Source organism: Cinclus cinclus, chromosome 7, assembly GCF_963662255.1.
Source record: "Cinclus cinclus chromosome 7, bCinCin1.1, whole genome shotgun sequence".
In the NCBI taxonomy this organism is placed as follows: domain Eukaryota; kingdom Metazoa; phylum Chordata; class Aves; order Passeriformes; family Cinclidae; genus Cinclus; species Cinclus cinclus.
In genome coordinates, this window is record NC_085052.1 from 18,940,848 (window position 1) to 18,963,507 (window position 22,660).

Genomic DNA, 22,660 nt, shown 5'->3' on the forward strand with positions numbered 1-22,660 from the left:
ATTCATTTCCCGAGGGCAGACGGAGGCAGCGGGCCGCGCCGTTTCCATCAGGGCAATGGAAATGTCCGAGGGGCAGCGCTTGCGCCCGCTCCGCCGCCTTTGAGGGGAAGGGGCTGCCGGCTGAAGGCCCGCGGGGCGGCACGGGGCCCGGCAACGAGGCTGCAGAGACGATCCGATGCTTTCCTTCTGTTTTCTGCAGAAAATGCACCTGCCTGTGCTCCCAGAGCCCAGGGGGTGTCCGAAGGCCTTGGAAAGCGACAGCAGGCGGAGGGCAGCGGAGCCTCTGCAGCCTCCGCCCGCGCGGAGGCGCTGCCGCCTCTCTCCCTCCCTCCCTCTCCACGGCCCTTTGCCCCCCGCCTTCGCCCTCCGCTTCCGGCGTTGCCATGGGTGCGCAGCTTCCGCTTCCGCCTTCCGTGGTACGGGCTCTCCGGTGGAGGCGGCGATGGCGGCGGCCTCGTCCTCCTCCTCCTCCTCCGCCTCTTCTTCTTCTTCTTCTTCTTCCTCCTCCTCCTCCTCCTCCTCCTCCTCCTCTTCCTCCTGCTCCTCCTCGGCGGCGGCCGCGGGCTGCCGGGAGGGCCCAGCGGTGGCGGCAGGGCCCGGTTGGAGCGACTCCCAGTTCCGCCGCTACTCCTTCGAGACGCGGCCCATTCCGCGGCTCAGCCACAGCGACCCCCGCGCCGAGGAGCTCATCGAGAACGAGGTGAGGGGCGTCCCGGGTGCAGGCACCTCCTCATCCCGGCCCTGCCCGTCCGGGGTACCGCACGGGCTCCGTTTTAGCCGCTCTCCCGCTTCTCTCTGCTGTAGTAGACATTTTTCTTCGTTGCTACAGCGTTGAGTTGTGAAATTCGCCGGAAACGATTGTTTTAAGCCCTTTGTTGTCGGGATGGAAGTTGTGGAACGTTGTGTAAAACCCTGGGCACATATTGATTGTTTTTTAAGTGCGAGCGACCACAGCTGTAAAGGTTCTCTTGCAGTGGCGGCTCTTGTATTGGTTCTGTACTAGCTCAGTCTCATTTTGGTAGGTTTGTTACTTGGGTTTTTTAAGGAGAGTCTGCAAGAAGGGAAGTTGTGTATGCACAGCTTGGGAACACAGTGCTGCCTTGCTTAGGTTGCTTACTACTGGTATACGAGGAGATAGGCAATGTCCTTTGTTCATACTTTTGTAATGTTTTTTTTTTTTGCTGGTATTTACCCCTTCACAGCTGAAGCTGGAAGTGACCTGCCAGAATCTACTGTGTCTCCTGGCTACGTGGCAGGACGAAGCAGGCCCAGAAGTGTTGCCAGCTGGTGTTTGTCTAACCTCGCTGATAGAGATTGGCTGAGTAGATAGTGTAGTCTGTCCCATTGCTACCAGGAGCTTACTGCAACCCCAGGCCACCACTTGCTTAAAACTTCCTATAATGTCTTGCTTGGTTTTCTCCCCAGAACAAGGTATATGGTTACTTCAAATGCCGTTTCTGATACTCCATTTTGAAAGGGAGTTTTTGTAGGTGTAGTAATGAATGTGTTCCTTCTTAAGTCCAAGAGGTCTTTGAATCAATAAACTTCCTGTTTCTTTCCAGGAGCCAGTGGTGCTGACAGATACAAATCTGGTTTATCCTGCTCTGAAATGGGACCTGGACTACCTCCAGGAAAACATTGGCAATGGGGACTTCTCGGTGTATAGTGCCAGCACACACAAGTTTTTGTACTATGATGAGAAGAAAATGGCCAATTTTAAGAACTTCAAACCCAAGTCAAGTAGGGAAGAAATGAAGTTTGCTGAGTTTGTGGACAAACTCAAAGAAATACAACAAAAAGGGGGTGCTGAGAGGTAAGTGGTATGTGGAGTGTGGAGGCTTCTCTGTTTTTTCAGACCTAAGTAGGGGATAAGTTTCTCTTCAGTGGGTGTTGATGATTAAAGTGTTTTGAGCTTTTTGGACTTTTTGTTTGTTTCATTTTAATAGTCCTGCTTTTCCTGCAGGGTTTCTAGTTGATAGCAGCCTTGTTACCTTATAAGAAAAGTCATACCAAACAAACAAACTATTCACACTGGCTGTGAGAATTTATTTATTTCCTCCTCTGGGTGAGGCAGGGTTTGTATAGAGAAAGAATTAAGTTTCACCTTTTTTGGCAGACTGTGGTATTGGTGGAGAAGCTTGTCTGATGAAAAGGTACAGGCTATGGCATTCAGGATTTCCCACAGAATCCCAAGGCAACTGGAGCTAACCCTCTTTGGGAAATACGAGGCTGGGTTGTGCATGTGCTGGGTACTGGTGGTGATGGCCTGTGCCACTAACAGAGCTGTAGGTTACTGAGAGGAGCTTCAAGTGGACATGGACATAAGATGTACTCAAATCCTTAGTGTTTTCAGTCACAGCTCTCTAAAAGAACTTACATCTTACTTGTCATCTGTGCCTTTCTCTTCTTTTTCAGCTTTGGGTGTGCTTTTTCCAAGAGAGAAGGAAGTCCTTGCTGTTAAAAATGCATTTTCTTCCAAAATTGCAGACAGCAGTCTGTAATACTGTGATTGTTGGTACAGATGCTTGATTTCTCTGATCCTCTATGTCTAAATGTAAACATGCTTTAAGTAACTTGATACTAAAATGTGCAGGCTCTCCTGAGCCCTCTTTCCCCCTCATGTAGTTCTGATAGGGGAGGTAACTGATATTGCAGGTGAGTTAGAGGGGTGGCATTCATCTGGGGATTAGACATGAACATACTGAATTTCATTATGGCCAATCTGTTTAGAGTTTTCTCTTCCTGCCCTGTGGGAGGATTATTTTTCCTTAAAATCATGTTTTTCCTTTTAATTGCTCAAGTTGAACTGAGATCTGTTCTCTTCTATACTGGGAAACCTTACAGCAAAGTTTGGGGACTTTTTGAAACTATTTCCTTCCACAGGAAGGAATTACTCTAGGAAGTAATTCTGTGTTTTGAAATGTTTCTGAAGAGACAGAGTATGTCTGTGTTCATGACAAAGCTTAATACTTGATTTCTGCTTTCTCTCTTGGACAATTCAGGCTATATCTACAGCAAACACTGAATGACACAGTTGGAAGGAAGATTGTGGTGGATTTCCTTGGCTTCAACTGGAACTGGATTAACAAGCAGCAAGGGAAACGTGGCTGGGGTCAATTGACTTCTAACTTGCTTCTTATTGGCATGGAAGGTAAATAGTTTCCTCAGATTGGAGGAGAAAGGGAGAAGATTGCATCAGCAGTTCTGTATTTCAGTTCCAGAAGGTCTTTCAAATGGGTTTTCCCCTAGTTTCTGTGTGTTCCTTCAGAGGAGGTAGTTTAAAATTTTGCACTGGGAGGAGACTGCTGTCACACCTTAACTTGGGTTATAAAGAGGGAACAAGGAAATGAATACCCTGTATTTTGCTAGGGATGTACTGTGAATGCCTGAATGTAATGTGCTCATGGAAAGGCTCTGTGTGATGCTGGTGGAACTGTGTTACTAGTAACTGCTAATCATATCCTGGGATCTGTTTACTGTTTGAATGCTTCAGGCACTCTAGGTTTAAAAAGCTCAAAGCCTGCAGATTCAAAATGCAAAAAGGTCTTCAAGTTGAACAGTGTTAGAATTCTGGGCTTTTCTGAGTATGTCCAATGTCTGTCCAGGAGGAAATCTGATTATTTTGTGTAGTCTTTTTTCTTATTTGAGCAACTACACTGTGAGGAGGAATTCTCTTTTGATTAAGGCCTGCTTTTTTTTTTTTCTTGAAAGGCTAGGGGTCAGTGGGAAACTTGAAGATAGGTGAATTCTAAAAGTATCTGGATAGAATAGAATTCCAAATCCATGTGGAGCCTGACTTAGAGGCAGGTGCCTCAGAAGACAGAGGTACCACTAGGCTGTTGATAAGGAACATTCTTTTAGAAAGTAATCTCAATAACTGGGCAAGAAATGCACACTGTTCTGTGAAGTGGGAGGGCCTATAATCAATGTGGCCAACACATCCAATTATAATTGCTCAATTACACAGCTTGGATGTTTTTTTTCCCCTTTGCACCAAGTCATACTCAACCTGCAGCAGTTTGTATTTGCTACGTGTACTAGCTGAGAGAACATAAAGTCAGTGGACAAACACTTCCTTACAGGCCATGTAATTACTAAAATTCTATTAACAGGTTATGCACAAGAACCAAAGCATTGTCTTGAACCGGCATCTACTAGAAAAAGGAATGTCTTTAGAACAGCATAGGATTGTATGATCTATTTAATGAAGATATGAGGTTAACAGTTAAGTTCATTCTTGCAGACCAAGAGAGTGATATCTGAATTGGCAAACAGCTGAAAAACAGTTGTGTGGGGGGTACAAAACATCCCACTGTATTTAAAGATTTGATTAAATTTAAAATCTAGTGGCAACAGTCAAGCACTGTTTATCAGACTTGGGTAGGCACTATTGGGAGCTCCAGTGACAGATTGTTTACTTGTTTTCTTGCAAAACTTCTAGAACTTTTTTTCAAATCTGACCACTGAACTCCTTTTCTCTAGACTAATAATCTTTGACAGTCTGTTCTACAACTTGCTATTTAAACAAAGTGTTTTATGAAAAAGCTTCCCATCTACATTCAGCATCTGCTGTTCATTGAAACAAGCTGGAAATCCTAATCCTGTAGAGCATAAATTGCTGAGTTTGGATTTAGAATGGAAATTAAGTGGAGTAGCAACTGCTCAATAAAGGCTGACTAATAAAGTGATCAGTTTATAACATTCCTGTTGTCATTTTCCTTGTTTATCTTCTGAATATGTGGGAGTGTATTTTCTGTCTTTAGCAAGGACTATAACTTGCTTCTCTTTCATATCTGTTCGTGAGAGTCTTTATTATCTTTTCTGTCTCTGTAGGGAATGTGACACCAGCTCATTATGACGAGCAACAGAACTTCTTTGCTCAGATTAAAGGTTACAAGAGGTGTATCCTGTTTCCTCCTGATCAATTTGAATGCCTCTACCCTTATCCTGTGCACCATCCGTGCGACAGACAAAGCCAGGTGAGAGTAGCAGATCTGTTCTCTACTCCGTGCCAAAAATGGGAAATTGTAAAGATGCTAGGTGGGAGGAAACTGTACTGCAGTTAAACCTGCAAAACACTTGCTGAACTCTTGCAAAACCTCTGTTCAAATTTGTTAAGTGGTAAATGTATTGGTGGAAGGACCAGTGGTTTTCTGTTTGTGTCTGGTCCCGACTAGCAAGTGTTAGGGCCATAAAAACCTTCTTGCTTATAGCACAACGGTGCTGCAGTTGCTACCTTCTGTTTCATTGATCACTTGGTCAAATACAGATTTGCTGACAGACAAATTGCAAGATTCCTACCTATATGGTACTTGGAGGGTACTGCAGGACCTCACAATGAAGTTAGGATACAAATGGGAAAGTAAAAGCCATGTAGGGAAGACCAGGATGATGTGACACTGAGAGCCAATAATGAGGACTATCATTTCAGGAAGTTCTTCTGAGTTTCTTAATGTTTTTTTTATTAGGTGGACTTTGACAATCCTGACTACGAGAAGTTTCCAAACTTCCGGAATGTGGTTGGCTATGAGACGGTGGTGGGTCCTGGGGACGTGCTGTACATACCTATGTACTGGTAAGAAGGATGGCAGAACTGCACTGTGATAAGAACCAGAGGTTTAAAATCTTTTCTGCTTAGCGTTGGGTTGGCTCTTAAGAGTATTTTACTTTTATTTCTCCAGCAACTGTGATATATTCTGTGATATCTTGGGTCAGTATGCTTCTAATTCCTGTCTGTTGGATAGAAATAGTAATTCTCCCTGACACCACATTAATTGTACATGTACTCACTAACATGTGTGAGAAAAGGATCTATATTTAAGTAGGGAGAGCTTTCCAGAAGTTTTGAGGTCTTGATGCAGGAGGTATACAGCAAGGCTTGTCTAGTGCTGTCTGAACTAATCATCCAAGGTATTTCACTATAAGCTACAGCAGTAGTTTCTTTATTTTTATCTGATTTCCATGCAGGTGGCACCACATTGAGTCTCTCCTGAATGGGGGGATTACCATCACTGTGAACTTCTGGTACAAGGTGAGTACAAGTACAGCTTGCATAGCTCCATTGCAGAGGATTTTTTCAGGTACAGATGTATTGGCACACACTGTCAATATGAAAACTTCGTGGTACCTGGTCCTTTGCTTCTGGAGCTACTTTCTCCTCTTCAGAGTTGTGTGTGTGAAGAACTGGGTGACTGGGGGAAGGTGGAATAAGCTGCCAATACAAGAATCATGCAAATGAGTTCTTTTTGATATTTCAGGGTGCCCCAACCCCAAAGAGAATCGAGTATCCATTAAAGGCTCATCAGAAAGTGGCGATAATGAGGAACATTGAGAAGATGCTGGGAGAAGCCTTAGGAAATCCACAAGAGGTATGGAAAAGAACCATGTGGTCACTGCTGTTGAAATTGTCAGGGCATAATGCAAAACTTGAGATGACAGCTACTGGGCTGTCTCTAGGTGCCACGGTGAGGGTGGGAGAAAGCAGGATTGCTCTTTTGGTGGTTCTTCCTGCAGTCTTCAGAAGGTAATTTGCTTACAAAAAGACAAGTTCTTAAAATTATATTTCTGGAAAGGGCCACTACAAACAATGAAGTAGTTATTCTTGTATGTGGAAAAAAGGGTACCTTGACTTTGGGCACTTCAGGAAAGTGTTGTTCCCAAACTCTCCTTAGCCTTCTGTGCAGCAATGCCCATTATTTGGAAAAAAAAAAAAAAAGAAAAAAAAAAAAAACAAACAAAAAAACAACAACAACAAAACACAAACAAAAACCAACCCGAACTGTTTTACCTGTTGAATCCAAGTCTCTTATATAACAGAAATCTCCTCTATTAAGTCATGTGCTTCATCTTTAACATGTCTTGCTCATCTCTGAATGCTTTGCAATCTTAACTGTCTGGTATATAAAAAAAAAACCCCAAACCTGAGGTACTAAGTCTAAAAAGACTTAGGTACTAAGAGTATGCCTTTGAAGATCTAATCATCTGAATATGGAAATGTTTTCATGGTCTGTAATCCTTACCACTATGTAGAAACTCCTCTTTAGCCTCTCCCCTGAGGTTGTTTTACTACCATAGCATTCTGAGCTTCCCTCTGTGATAAGGCAGTGCTGAGATGTGGGAGTGATCTTGACTGAAAGAAAAAAAAAAAAACCCTTAGCAAAATCATCAGTCATAGCCCCCCCTTCTTACTGACCCCAGGCACCAGAGAGGATTCAGTGAGTGACAGTGTTTCTTCTCTGTCCTGAAAAAAGCAACCTGTGATGACTACTGACTGACTCTCTTTAATAGCATCTACTTAGAAATCACAGGTGTTAGGTAGGAAGTGGAAATGTTTCAGGCATGTTTCCACTCTGGATGGAATGTTTTCGTGTCACCTGAAGTCAGGTGTTGACAAAAAACCCTGCAGTTTTGGTAGGGTGTTTGAAGAATGTGTTCGTGGGTGCCCCAGTGTTTTTCTAGAAAATACTTTGAAAGTGATTAGGTGTATCTTGGGCTCTGTGATGCAGATGGAGCAGGCTCTGCACTGCCATTTCTGTGTAACTGTTCTGGCTAATGAGCTGTTTTTGCTTTGAACAGGTGGGTCCCTTGTTGAATATGATGATTAAGGGCCGGTATGACTAATGCCTGGTGCCCCTGGCGGATGTTGGAGCTGCTTTGTTCACAAGCAATGGAAGATACTGAGCGCTAGTATTGCACGCAGCACTTAACAGACAGATGGGTTTCCTGGCCTATCCTGGCCCCACTAAAGTAAAGGGGCTACTGGAACTGCAAAACCATTAGTACCCTATTCATCCTCCACTCTCATCTAACTGAACCTCCCAAGAAAGAGTCTGCACTTATTGGAAGTTGGATTCATGCTCACTAACTTGTTTATTTTCTTCCCTCTGCCCTGTTTGCCACAACAAGGAGCATGGCTTCTGGCACTTGGATGTGTTACTTCAGGATTTTCAGGCATATGAAGAAGAGCTTGGAGGATGATAACCAGGAGCAATGTTGTTTCCTCAGCCTCATGGGGTTTGGACCTCCTGGCTGGATTTGTGTGTTGGTGCCAGCAGTGGATATAAGGTGGGAAATAAGAGGTTTCACAGTCCTCTGTTGTTAGAGGACCTGTCCCTGCTCAACTCTGGAACCTTTTTGTACTAATGGAAAGGAACATGTTAAATGGCCTGTGTGTGTTGAGCAACTGGATAAATGGTTCAGTTACTTCAACCTAAGACATCTACGCTTTGGATGTAGTACAGGGTAGAGATCAGAATGAATTTATCTAGTGTGTGAGCACCAAATCCTATGCTCTCCAAATAACATCTGTCTTTCATGAATCTATATAAATCTCCTTTCTGACAGCTTTTTCTGGGGAGTGAAGGCTGCTCTCCTGCTCTTCTGAAGCTGCAGTATGGTTAAAAGGGGAGGTAGCATTATGAAGGGAGATGCATAAATGTCAGGGCACTTTCCAAGTCTTGAATGGTTAAGCCACATTTTAAAGTTAAATTTCCAAGGGATGCTGAGCTCAGCTGTCAAAATGCAGTGTCAGATAGGTACAGAGCCTCACTTCTCCCCACCAGGGGTGCTGGCTCCTCAGACTAACACAGGAAAGTGCCCTTTTTACTGAAACTGCAAGAACTCAAGTGTGTGTGGCTGCACACAGGTGCGCATGTTTGTGTGAGTGTGTGTGGCTCCTGTCCATCAGTTAAATCCATGCCAGTGTGTGGTTCTCTTCCTTGTACAGTCATGTGAAAGAGTTCAGGGCTTTTTGTTTAAGTGTGATTAAGTTTATCTTGGTCCTTTTTGTGTTCCGGGACTTGACATGGCAGACTGGGAAGCGACTAGACCAGAGTACAGGAACCAGATAAGCCTCTGTTTGAGTCCTCAGTAATCACTCTGAAAAATCACTTTGCTTTCCTCCTTCTCCTCTTCCATGCAGAAGCCTTAGGCTCTTGTGGAAGCTGGCTTTTTTATTCCCTGAAGTGTGCTGCACTGCTGTCCCTGGTTTGGGAGCTGATGCAAGGGTCTTGTATTTTTGATGCGGTTGTGATGGGTCCCAAGAGCTAGAGGTGGGAGAAACTATTTCACAGCCCACATGTCTCATCCCAGAAAGTGTAGAATTTGTTTTGTTGAGACTTCCCAGTGTTTTCCCTGTTGTGCTGGGCTTGTTCTGATGTGGGTTCTGGTAAAAATGTAACAAGCTACTTGAGAAGCGCTCCATCTTTGGTCTCACATCCCATCTTTTGCTGGGACAGCTCATGCACCACTTGCAGTGGGCTTGTCTTTCACAAAAGTGAAAGGCTTCTCATACAGGAGGTCCTGAGGCAAATTTTCTGACTGCTTTACTGGTCAGAATAAATGAAGTTTAATTGGCAGCTACAGGGTCCTTGTTCAAGAAATATGTGTCACTGAGTAGTCTGACTGCCATGTTGCAGACTCCCCAGACCTGTGGTTAGATCCAGACGAAGGTCACTCAGCTGGATGCTTATCAGTGCTCACCCTTTGGACAGCTGGGGAAGAAGCTTCTGACTGGCCAAAAGCAAGACCTTCCCAGGAATCTTGGGCACATGCCCTTTGTTGAAAGACGCTCAAATTGAATCCCATTTCTGTGCTATTTATTCAGCACATGGTAGTCTTCAGTACTGCTTGTTAGACACCATCAACTCTTGAAGCTCAGGGTGGGAGTTCATATCCCATGTGGAGAGAGAATGGTACTTACAGAACTTTTAGGATCCTTTTTTTTCCTTTTATTTGCCAAAGGTCTAACTTTTAAAGTGTCTGAACAGGTTTTGCTGCACTTGACTTTGTGAAAGCTCATTTACAATGCACTGATGGACTGACTCCCCTCCCCTTCCCTTTTCACCTTGTGCTTTCAATGCCCCTTGCCATGGTATTGGGAAGCTGTTTGTTTTCTGCTAGGGGTGTGTGTGCAGGGGGTGGGGTGTGACAAACACATGGTACCTTCTGAAGTGTAGTTCTTAAATACAACTGATGTTGAACAACACAATGGTGTGGCTTTTATTTTGTGAGTGGCTGTGTAGAAGAACTCTAGAAGCACGTGCATATAAAGCTAACTTTCAGTCTGACAACTCCACTTGTGTCCCTTGTTGGTGAAGACTGTTGGTCTCCAGAACTGCCTTCAAAACAGCAATACTAATTGCATTATTATGTGTCTTCACAGCTCTCTCCATACTACTTCCATAAGCCTGAAAGGAAAGCTGGAAATAAGATAGTGTCCTTGTACCCTGTCAATAAGAAGTGTTGGTGGGAAGGGAAAAATTCCCCTCCCTCCTGACCTGAGTGGTGCTGCCATACTCTGGTCACTGACTGGATAACAATCAGAAGAGCAAACTACACAAGCAGGCCTAATGAATTAAATTAATTGTCATGGAGATTTTGGGGGGAAGCTTCCTGTGTGTACCTGTGCTGTATGTTAGCAGCCTTGGGAGATGGAGTCCTCTCTACCTAGTAAACACAAGTTATTTTATGGTAATATTAATTCCACAGCAATCTTGAAATCTAACCATTGGTGAAATGTTTATTAATTCTGAACAAATGGCTAAGATGTAGTAAAACAGGGAAAAGTTGAATAGTAGGTGAGGGATGTTGGTGTGGTGGGAGAGAGAGATGCCTCAGCCTGGGCTTCCCCAAATGGCATTCTCTCCTCACACCCTTGGGGGACAGGGTGAATGTGAAGGGAGTAGGAAAGCCAAGTGCAGGAAGTCTGATTACAGGTGCTAACCCTTCCCTGCTGTGCCTACTGGGATCATCATCTCTGAACACCCTTGCTTCTGTTCCACTGAACTTCTTCATCTGCTATGTCTGATGCTTTCTGCTCTGCACTTGGCTCTTGGATAATGTACAGGTGGCATCACAAAGCTCAGAAATGTTTAGGTTGTGCAAAGAGCAGAGGAAACTGAGGGATGAGAACCATGACATTTGAAAACGAGGTTGGAGGCCAGGATTTTTCACTTGCACTTTCAATCTTTTTCTTGTTTCCTTTTATTAACCTAGGTCCCTTAATACCTTTCTTCTCTTTTTCTCCTCATTTCCCTGTTCCTTAAAAAGTAGCATTCTTCTGAGAAGTCTTAATCCTTTTAAATCATAGCTGCAGGATCTTTCCTGTGTAAAGAGAAGCATGTAGGTTTTTGAACTGATCCACTTGTTCACCCCTTTGTTGATCAGGGTCATGCTCAGCTTAGGGAAACTTAGAGTGATAAATCAGGTCCAAGGCCAAGCCAAGGGCTGAGGATCAGGCCTGGGTTGAGGAGTTATCAGAGACAGCTGCAGTGCATGGCCAGTCTAGCTCAGCTGGGGGGCAAGAGGTCACCCTTGGCATCAAAGCAGTTCTTGAGAGAGAGTGGGCCAGGCCTGGGCCCAGAATTCTCTTATCAATGACCAAGCTGACCTTGGACACAGCCAACTGTGCTTTAAAGTTCTAGAATGGGGGTATTTTTCTCAGGGTCTCAGCAATCTCCTGGTAAGTCTTTGTTAATGCATGGTCCCAGCCCTGGAAGCAGAGCAGCAACTGCAGCAGAGGTACTGCCTTTGCTTGTGTTTTTTTACACTTGGAGAAATGCATTTCTGCCTCGTGTGTGTGAGAAGCTTCTTCGCACTTTTGCTTCTGATCTTCATCTTCTGTTCCTGTTTCGGAACAGAAAGCACCTCTCCCATCAATGTGCTTGGAAGCCCTGAAGCCACCGTCTTCCCTGAGTACTTCTCTGCATTGGTGCTGCCTAGAAGGAAAGGGAAAGATGCTGGTACTGTGACAAACACATGCAAAGTAAGTTCTAATTATTGCCTCAAAAAGTCAAATATTTGTTGCAAGCAGAGGACTAATTGTGGGGGGAGGGAGCGGAAGTCGAGGCTCTTGGAGTGTAAGTGGAACAGATGCCCGGACGCCTTGGGGAAACGCAGCTTTCCTCTACAAATCAGAGCTTTAAATTACAAGGCTTTTACCAACGAGAACAGTTGTGGGAAGTCGTCTGCTCTCATTTGCGTAATGGCTTCTGTCACTGGTGATTAGACACAGGATGAAGGAAAAGAAATTTGACAATTAGGAATGAGCGATCATTAATCAGAATCTTTGTTAGAAGGAGGGAAGGGGGGGAGAATATCCCACAAACAATGGAGGCAGCCACTAGAGCCACAGTGAAGTCCACAAGATGCATAACTAAGTGCTCCTGTTGCTCCACAGAGCCGTCTCTGCCTAGGTACAGAGCAGCGAAGAGGGTTTTGTCTGGCTTGGAAAGCTTGGGCAGGAAGGCAGTGTGGCAAAATCCTTCCAGTCTTGTTCAGCGAGTCTCAATTACCTAGTTAGTAAGGGACGTATCTGGAAGACCAGTCCTTCCCCCACTGACACCTTGTGCTTCCATCTCAGTGCCTGGCCACAAACTGACAGTAAAAAACACAGAAACAATGTCTTAAATTTTCTGTCTCCTTTCTCCACATCTTGCATGCACTTTGTGGAGTGGAAGAGAGCAGGCAGGGGCCTTGACTGGCATGCAGAAAGCTTAGGATAGGCAACATGAAAGCAGTTTCAGGCTCTTTTCCTGATAATGTCATTTTCTACATGAGCAAGGAGGAACCTGATGGACTGCATGACAGGTAAAGAAAAGAAGGCAGTGGTGACTTCTCTGTTTCTGTCATTTGCTGTCTTACCTCATCATCCAGTCATGCACAATCCACTATATGCATTTGTTTGGGTTTTGTGGGCTTTGATCAAATTGCTGTACATGTGAAATCTATGTTACCTGTTTTTCCTACAGCTGTAGGATAAAGAGCATGTCATAGATGGTCTTGCCAGGTTAAGTATTTTGGTATAGTTTGCATGAAGAGGCATTGCCTCTGATTAAATGAACAGCTCTAACCTGGGAGGGATCATGACAGACCATTTTCAGGGCATTCAGTGTTGGTTGGTTGGTTGGTTCATCTGAAGACTTAAGCTTACTGGATCCATTGATTTCAGTGGCAGTTCCTGTCTTTGCAAGGCTGGGTCATTTACTTGAGGTGAAGGTCTCCATCAGGGTGATTATTCTTTCTGTGACTGGAAATCAAAGCAGACACAAAGGGGAGAGCTGAAGCCATGTTATCTCATTCCCAGTTGGCTCTGAGCTCAGACAAATGACAGCAGCTTGGATTTTCAGCCTCTTCCTGTGGCTAGTGTTCACCACAGGAATTCAAATGAAAGAGAAAACAGACATTAGGACAAGATCTAACAAGGCTTTTCATCCAGAGCTCATCATGACAGAAGTTAGGAGAATCACTGGTCGTATTGCTTAGGATGGGGAGATATGTCAGGTAGTAGGTGACTTTTGTTCCCTCTTGAACACAAGAGGAAGGCTGCTTCTCATTCACAGCAACATTTTAAATGCATGTTTATATTTGGAGGAGTGCTGTAGGGGTGACGGTGGGCAGGACTGATGGGATGAACAGAGATGAGAGATTTTTGAAGCTAGATTTTGGAACTTGTAGTTTATTGTAGAGGGCGTGGGTGCAAGGCTTTACCTTGGAGCTGCCAGTTGCAGCTTGGAGTAGGTTTGTAAGAGTAAGAGAGTAAGAAGAAGGGTGAGAGAGTAAGAGGTAATAGTAAAAGGAAGGGTAAGAAAGTGAGGTTTTTGTTACAATATAATAAATTTTTTTGTGTTGAATATTTTAATTTTTACTAATTAAGATACAAATTTTATAGCATTTATATATATTTTATAATAATTATTGTATTACTATATTGTGTTACATTTTAAACTTTTAAACCAATTTTTTAGACTTTTTTTGCCAAGCTAGTAGGGTTTTCTTTGACCTTTGGACTTGTCTTCAAGCAGAGAGAATTATTTAATTAAAAGGGGATTATTTTTAGTTGGCTGTACTATTGTTTTTCAGTTGTCCAGTAATTAAGGTTTGGTATTTCAAAGATGGCTTTCATTTTAATCTCTCTTATAGCTTCCATATTAAGGGGATTATTTTTAGTTGGCTGTACTATTGTTTTTCAGTTGTCCAGTAATTAAGGTTTGGTATTTCAAAGATGGCTTTCATTTTAATCTCGCTTATAGCTTCCATATTCTTAAAATCTTTTGCCAGGCAATCATATTTATAAGATTTTCCTGTTTCATCTTCCCCAACAGAGTGCATCTCATGTTCTTTGTAGAGGGGGAGGGTAGGTTGTGGTATAGTAGGTAGTGGGGTCAGAATTCACTTCACAAACTTGCAGCAAACCCTGAGCAATCCCAGACTTTGACATGGCAGGGCATTGCCCTTGCTTTAGGAAATGTCACTGTACTGGACGGCAGGAGCACAAGTGTGACTTTTGTCTCAGTGTCAGCTGTGAGTTTTTTTCTTTTCCTGAATAGTCAGGATTTGCCATTGAATGCCTTCATGGGGAAGACCTTTGGATGTCACTTAACCTCTTGGGAAGCCAGGAAGGAAGGCTCTCCTGTGTGTAGGTGATCTGTGTTACAAGATGTGCTGCATGCTCCGTGCCCCTTGAGCTGCTTAAGCACTGCTGGCCTCATGCAGTGAGCTGTGTGAGGGCTCGAGTTGAGCTGAAAGCAGCTAAAGGGGTGAGGTCAAATCATTTGCTTCTATAAAAGGACAGCCCCTGTGTCCACAGAGAGGGCTCATGGGATTATAATAGTATCCAAGGGGGTAATTTCTGTGGAAGAGATCAGTACCACAGGCAATGGGCTGATTCTTCTGCAAGTTCCCCTGCCAGGACCACTGACATTCAGAAGCTGCTCCCAACCATCTGTGTTTCATTGGGTTAAAATCCTTCTGGCAGCAAAGAATTACTGGTGCTGGTGGGTATTTGGGGCAAATGCCAGCCACTACAGCCTGTGGAGCTGGAGGCAAGGCCTTGCTTGGCATTTGAGGTAATAAGCTTCTGGTCTGTCAGCTCACAGGAACTGCAGAGATTTGTAGAACTGAGGTGTCACAGGGCCATGTTACTTGGGCTGTCAGGTCTGACACTGCTCTAGTGGAGCAGCCTTAGTGCTCTTTGAGCCTGTGTTTGGGAGTGGTGCACACCTGAGGAAGCAATCTCCAAGTGGAATTTGGGGCTGTGAAGGACCCATTCATCTGCCACCAGTTCACTCTAAGCACAGCCTGGGGCCTCTTGCTTCCAATTCCTCCCCAGCACAGAGGCAATCCTGTGTCTCCTGCTTTTCCTATTTGTTTATAGCTCTCCCCATCCCATCTGTCTTTCTCTTTTCCTTCCTCCCGTTCCTTTTCCCTCCCTCTCCCTCCTCCCCCTCCCTCCTCCCCCTCATTCCCTGTAAGCGATTAATCATTTTGACAGGCTCAGCGATGGCCTTTATTTCCTTGAGGCAGCCAAGAAATGTCTGTGAGCACCTTCTCTGACACCCCTCATGTTCTCTCACCAATCAGATCAGCCACTTTGCTTGGAGTGACACCGTCAGAAACATGGGGAGGGGAGCAGGGGGGAAATTCCAGCAGAGTCAGCTGGGGAACGGGCAGTGGGGCAGCATCCAGTTGGGGTGCCATGTGGATCCCCATTAGCTGTGATGAATATGTCATTGCACTATAGCTTGAATGTGTCATATTTTGCTCCCTCCCTCTCCTGAGGCTCCCCTTCAAATCTTGGTTTCGGTGCAGAAAAAAAGTTGAGAAAAAAATTGAGCTTCTCAGGAAAATATCAGCCTCCAACAGAGTGGCTGGAGGGAAAAGCTGTCAGAGGAGAAAGAAGAGCTGGCTGAGATTATCAAGGGAAAAAGAATGGGGATGATTTTGCAGATGGATGTGGAAGTCTTCCTGGGAAATTCCCTTTTGTCATGTGCAGGAAGGAAGTTGCTTGTGAGTCTCTGTCATAGTTCACCTGGACTTGCCATGTTGTCATGAGGATGCCTTCCATTCACCTGCAGCCTGAGAAACTATTGGGCCACAGAACCTGCTCTTGCAAATGCCCTATTACCTAACTAGGATGAAAATGGGGTACATCAGGTGCATAATGTTCCCAAAAGGATTTTATCATCTGCTGTTATCAAGCTGTACAGTACCCACTGTCCTATCAGCATGGAACTGAAGAATGCTGTACATACAGAATTATTCTCTTTCCTCTTGTGCATGAAAGTTGATATCCTCCACAGTGGGAATGAGAAGTAATAATAACCATTCTGCTTAGGGGCTCTGGGGATGTCTAGGGACACTTTGTGCAGGGTGATGGATTGTAACTAACATTTGCAGAAGTAGAAGAGATTGTGAAGGAGAGAAAGAAGTTGTAGGTGATGTGTTAGAAGACAGATGGAATGTGATGTAAAGGTCTGGGACAAGGTGGTCAAGCATCGTAAGGCAGGACACTGAATACAGTGACTCAAGGGATCTTCTCTAGTCTCGTGCATTAAACAACTAAATAAGCCCTGAGCTGAGCCTAGAAGAGGGTTAATAGGCTCTTCCCAGATAAAAGGCCCTAGTATGAGACTGCTCCAACTCTTTATTAGACCAAGGAGTGTGGTGGATAAAATGAGCTGTGCTTTGAAGTCACCACATCTTGCAATGGGATGGAGGCAGCAACACAGGGCCAAACCCCAATGCTCAATACAGCTTCTCTGTGAGGAGCAGCCAGGCAGGTGATAGCTCCCAACTGAGTGTAGGAATCTCACACCCTCTTACTATTTGCCATGTGAGCTTGAGTTGTTGCCCTATGTGAAAGGCATGGGAGTTTTAGTAGCAAGTTGAATGGGTTCAGTGAAGCGGCCAAGGAAAAAAAACAGTCTCACTCCTACTTCTCTTGTTTGTTTTCTCCTTGCCTTTTAGGTCCAGACCTAAAAACTGATACAGCCCGAGTCCCAAGGGAGGGCAATGAACTCCTCTGGAATAAACACCTTTGCCCCTTGAGGGCTGACTGCATCAGGTGTCTGGAAGGTAGGAAGTCTCAAACAAAAGAGGAGTTAACAGGCACTTTCCAGCAGGCAGTGTGTGCTCCCTCTGACAGACATGCTGCCCCATGTCTTGGGAGTGGCCTGTGCCAAGGTCACTGCTGGGTTTTTCTCAACCAGCATTTCTCTCAAGTAAATATTGATTTTGTGCTGGTGGTGCTAATCAGTGTTGTTGAAAGAGAAGCTGTAAATACGTGGCAGAACAGTGGTGGCCCTTCTTGGCAGCTAGGATCACTCATTTGCCTTGTTTTCTGCTGACTTGTGCTCATGGGTCCAGGGTGAGGAACACTGGCTTTGGGCTGCCTCACTAGTGACCACTAACAGCTTTAGTGCCTCTTCTCCAGTGTAGGGTAGTTATTTTTGCTCCCCTGAATTTGGTCAAGGATGGAAGATGTTCATTAGCAGCAGAAAATGGTTGTCTCTGGACAGTTTGTATCCAGTAAGGTGTAGTAACATTTCTTTCTTGGACATAAAACAAGAAACAGTCTGCGCATAGATCTGAAGGTAGAGGTTATCCCAGATAACTCAGGATGTAAGGGAAGTATCATGTTATTCTATTTATCTATGTAAAATCTTTTGTGGATGTTTTAGGCCACTTTCTTTGGTCTCCAGAGTGATGAAGATCTTCCTCACCAAACTAGCTTTATGTCTGTCAGCAGAGCTGGTCAGCAATACAGGCCCAGGTGGATGGTAATGGATTGAGAGGTGCTGATCATTACATGGCAGATGATTGCCATGTCCCCACAGTGAGTGTCCACACAAGGCAGTGGAGAGGGTGGGATACCACAGGGCAAGGACTGTAGAAGCAAAAGCAGCATTGCCACATCAGCACAGTATTAAGTCTTGGCTCACAGCTGCAGCTGAGGCGGCATTCTCTGTGCTTGTTGTGCTGAACTGGTGAAAAGAATGAGCTCACGTGGGGATGCCAGTGTTGCATAGATCATGTTGCCTCTCCTGTCCTGGAAGACTGTGACCTGGTTGTACCAACACTGCTGTGGCCCTGAGCCAGGTGGAGTTAAGGGGAACCCTATCCCCAGGTAGGGGCTGACCTAGCCAGGATGCTTCGTGCTCTTTGAGATGATGAGGTGACTTGCCTAGTTGCACATGGGAAGGTGTAGCCATCAGGAGCTGAAATCCCTCACTATGGGCAAGCTGGACTATGTCCAGTCAGTTGAAGGCTGATTGAGAACTTGCCTCCGCTTTTTGGGTTTCAGGATCTAATTTCAGAACTTGTCTGTGCTGCATGTTGTGCCATTGCTGTCCCAGTGGATTTTCTTCAGGTTCAGGTGATAATCAACCTTGTAGCAGTCTGGGTCATTCCCTGTATTCTGGAAAATCTGAGATATCCTTGGTTATTGGCAAGCATGTCCATGTTGTGTAGCTGTTCCAGACTTACAAGCAGCACCTGGTGCTTAATGGGAAAGCTGGAGCATAAAGTTAACTTTGCACATTCTGTTAGATGGCTGAGGTGTTTGTGCCCTTGAAGACTTCAGAACTGGAGACTAGGTCAGTTGTTTTTAAGAATCTCACATTTTGCAGTGCCCATCCAATGGAGACATTTGTGTCTGAGCTCTGTCTGTCTGGGCTGCTCTGAACATTATGGATGTGTTGCTGCTGTCTTTGCAGAGTGGATGAAAGTGTTTGTGGTAAAATGTAATCAAGTGGAAAATTGCAGTGCATATAAACACATATGGCACTCAATGACTGGGCATTAGGCACAGTGACTGCAGGCAAAAAAAATTATCTGTAAACGTTTCGCAGCAAGTTTCGAAATCTTAAAGAACAATAAGATATTAGCAATTTAATGGGGTGATTCAGCGAGGCAGCGATCCTTAGGTTGGGAGAACAAGGATGCATGCAGCTGCAGTGACGGGAGTGTCTGGGATTACTCAGCCAAGCTCAACAAGCCCCGTCTCCCATCACAAGACAGCTGCCAAAGGTTTCCTCCACATGGCACTGTGGCTGTGCTTGGAGAGGAGAGAGCCAGGAGGTGGCTCATGAACCTTACCAATGCCACCTTCCAGCCCCCTCCAAGAGCCTGCTGTTTACAGCAGCATTTGGAAGAGGTTGTGTGTGGTCAATGAGGCAGAACTGATGGGTGAGGTGGATCAGGCCTGGCTCAGGTTGGGAGCTGTGAAGGCACTGCAGGTCAGTGACTGCCTTGGCCTCCCAGAAAGGGAGAGCCGGGTCTTGTTCATCTCCTGTGCCTTCAGGCTCCATCTGCTTATCTGCTCAGGATAGTGCCTTTCCAGCTACTGCAGAAAACACAGCAGTCCAAATCCTTCCTCAAAGCAACTATTTTGTACCTTGCCCAGGAGCTCTGCCATCTACTGGAACTGCACTTGGATCTTGCACATCCAAAACCATGGGACTCACTGCCTGAGCAAGGTGTCTGGCTCCAAACCTCTTGCTTTGATCCCACCACTTACAGGGAACATGCCAGAATGTGAAAAATGATTTTTTTTCCTGAGTGACAGGAGTACCAGAAAGGTGTTTTCCTTCCCTTGCCATTTGCTGACTCCCTGTTTTCTGACAGGAAGAAAGTTATCTGTGAGTAAGGGGGGAGAAAGCGTTTTTCCAGTGTTACCTGGCTGTACCTTTCCCAAAGGACACAGAAAAGTAGCTTGAACACTAGGAGGAATATAGCTTTGGTGGCTTTACTGACTGCCCTGAGGTCCTGGATCTGGGAGACAAAATTGCACAGCAGTTAAAGGGAGAACAGCTTCTGAAGGAGTAAAGAGGGCACCAACTAGGAAAACCAAGGATATTGGCAGTTTGGCCCAGCAAAGCCTGGCTGATTCCAATCCTCTCTGGGAAGAAATCTTCTCAAACTAACCTGTGAGTAAGATCTGCCCAAGTGAAATAAAAAACAAAATCAGTGTTTCTTGGCCATAAGTGGCTGCTTTCCGAGAACTCAAGGAACAAAGTGGGGCCCAAAGCTGATGCAAGTAGAGCAATAGGTTCTCTTCAGCTCTTTGCACAGGATCTTTAATTTTCAGACTGGTTCATATACAACCATGACAACATGCCTTTTCTTGTATTTGTTAATGATACAGGTAGTTGGGTCTCCATTTCCAGGATCAAAGTGTAACTTTGGTGAGATTACAGGCAGGCATGTGATGGGATCCTTGGCTTCATCTAGCAGACTGCCTAGAGGTGGATTTTAGTTAAGACAACATGCCTACTTCACTTGCATTCACTAGTCAACTCTGAATAAAATTGGTGAAAATAATAGTGGGAGAAATTTTTAATTAATTATTATTAAATAAACTTTATTTCCAGTGTATGTTTTTTATCCATTTAAGAAATTCTTGCTTTTAATCTTATTTCTTTAAATGTGGTATATTAGAAAGAAAGCTTGTATTTCTTGCCTTGTGTTAGCTGGTGGTTTAGGCAGTTGCAGTGTTTAAATCTACAAGCATACGAGTATTCTTGTTCTTTCTGATACGTAAGTACCATAGGGAAGTCATATAACTAGGAAGTCAAGCTGATGAGGCATGTCTAACCCTACTGAGTACAGCTACATTTACCTACGTATTTCTTCTGTCCTTATAACAAGCTGATGAAGCCAGCTCTCCAAGGATTGTCCAAAAAAACTCACAAAGCTCTCTGTTGTGGTCAGTTTTGAATATGAAGTTCTTCTCAAGCCTTGTCCCTTTTCAAAGGCTCTTCATTTGCTTGAACTCGCTTCCTGCCTGTTCTACTCTCTGCTTTATGACCTATGGAGTGTAGCTTGTTGCTATCTTCCTATTTTCTTCGGGTATTTCCATGCCCCTGCAGCACTGAACCCAGTGGGTTTGAGTCTTCCTCCCTCAGATGAAAGAAGGGGTTACTAATGCCTTTCCTTTGCTGGTTTGATGTCATCAGTCTGCACAGAGATCTGGAGGTAGAGGTCTCCCAGACCATGTACCTGTGGTGTCCAGAGAAACAAAGTCTTTACCTACCTACCGCAGCAACTCTCACCTCCTGCCAGCTGAAAGAGAGGATCATGTCTGCTGGGTTTTGGGCAGAGATGTAATGCCCAATTTCCACAGAACAGGACAGGACTAAAGAACAGTAAGGCTTTCCCTTTCTGGGTACACTGGTATCATCAGTTCCTGCTACACTCCCCTCTTCTCTGTCCATCCATAAATCCTCTTGTGAACCTTGCATGCATGGTGCTACATGAAAACTCATCCTTAGGACCTGCAGACTACACACAGCTCCACACTCTGATTTGTGTTTGCTTCTAGTTCCCTGGATTTCAGATGCATCAGAAATAATTTCATGCATCCTGCCCTAGAGCTGGAGTCAGATCAGGCCTGAAGCCTCTGGATGAAGGGAACAGAGCTGTGGTCCAGGATTGAGGGGATTCAAGTGCAGATGGAGGTAGATGTGATGGCTGGATTTTCTTGGAAGTATTTATTATGGTGTGTTTGCCTGAGGCATGCCTTGGCCTAAAGGTCTCTGGCATCAGCAAGGGTTTCTAGGTGAGCTCCCAGCCATGGAACTGCCCTTCAGCATGAACAAATGAACTACAGGCTGAGGCAGGACCCTGCATTTGTGAACTGATGTGTACCAGTTTCACCAGGGAATTGCTGGGAAAACGTGAGCTTAGTTGGGAGAGTCTTTGCTGAGCTGCTTAAAAGCAGGAGGTGCTTCTGAGAAATAGGAAGGGAGGGAGGGCTTTATGGTTCCCAGTGGACAACTGGTATCTGCCCTGGCCCTGAAGGTCCTACCTGCACTGGCAGCTGCTTCTGTGCCCAGGGATTATGGTACAGTTGCTGTCACCCTGGTGAAGGTCCTTTGAAGGATGACACACAGATCTCCCTTCTGTCTTATGACCCCAGGAGGGGAGAAAGTCCATGAGCAATTGTGTGACAGACTTTGTAATTAGCTGCTGAACCAGAAGACTGCTCTCTTTGAGTAGGTATAGTTACCTCCACTGCTCCTGTGACTCAACCACTTCTCAGAGACAGGCAACTGATGGTGGTGCCCTTTACACAGGTCAAGAACAGAAAAATGCTCCTCAGCGAACTTTATTTGTTTGCTGTAGCAGGTGGTTTGGTGCTCAACAGGCAAACTAGAGATGGTAGGGTTGATAGAGTGCATGTGCTGGCTATTGCTATGACAGATTATGAAACCACCTGAGTCACTTGTCCCATTGTCCCCACCCACATGGAGACTGTGGTAGGTGAGGCAGGTCTGCCTGTCACACCTGAAAGAGCTGTGCAGCTCAAGCAGAGCCAGAGAGAGATCTGAAGTCAAAAAACAGCTGTCCAGTCACTTGGTGTAAGCTGGTGGGTAACTGAGGGAATTCTTGTTTCTTTTGTCTAAACCCCTGTTTCCCAAAGGGCCTCCTGTCAGGGTTTGAAGGCACTGGGACAGAAAATCCACTGCAGCTCTGAAGAATTTGCTCCAGAGGTGAAAGGCTCCTACCTCTTCATATAAAACCCGTGACTGAATCCCATTTTTGGCTGAAATTTGTCTGCATTTACTGTAGGTTCTTTTCTTTCTCGGTCAGCATGGGAAACTTGAATGGAAAGGCCACTCCCCTGGCCTCCAATACTCAAGCTACCTTTGACCTCTGGGTGCTGCCACAGCTGCTGTGCTGATTTTTGGTTTATTTGGGCTGCAGCTGCCCTTGCTGAACAGCAGCCAGATATTGCTGGTTGGTCTGGCCCGTCCTGCAGGAGAATTTGTCATCAGGCTGGCTGCTGCCTTTTCCATACCTGCAGTCTCTGATGACAACCTGCCTTTCCCAAAGAGACTCTCCAGGTCTGCAAAGGAGGACTCCACTCCTCAGGAGCAGC

At 45.1% G+C, this 22,660-nt stretch overlaps 1 protein-coding gene across 1 annotated transcript; it reads left to right on the plus strand.

Moving 5' to 3' along the window:
* Positions 1 to 414: 414 nt before the first annotated feature.
* Positions 415 to 9,978, plus strand: HIF1AN (hypoxia inducible factor 1 subunit alpha inhibitor). The gene is made up of 8 exons (XM_062496328.1): positions 415 to 700; positions 1,563 to 1,813; positions 3,003 to 3,151; positions 4,834 to 4,979; positions 5,469 to 5,575; positions 5,968 to 6,031; positions 6,258 to 6,368; positions 7,576 to 9,978. Exons 1-8 carry the CDS (start codon positions 443 to 445, stop codon positions 7,618 to 7,620), a joined length of 1,131 nt encoding a protein of 376 aa, XP_062352312.1. The 5' UTR covers positions 415 to 442; the 3' UTR covers positions 7,621 to 9,978.
* Positions 9,979 to 22,660: the final 12,682 nt, after the last annotated feature.

Bases quoted from the DNA above. Each gene is read 5' to 3' on its own strand.
- HIF1AN (XM_062496328.1), top strand. From the start codon at position 443: ATGGCGGCGGCCTCGTCCTCCTCCTCCTCCTCCGCCTCTTCTTCTTCT. The intron at 3,152-4,833 runs GTAAATAGTTTC...CTGTCTCTGTAG, and splicing joins GCTTCTTATTGGCATGGAAG to GGAATGTGACACCAGCTCAT. The intron at 6,032-6,257 runs GTGAGTACAAGT...TTGATATTTCAG, and splicing joins CTGTGAACTTCTGGTACAAG to GGTGCCCCAACCCCAAAGAG.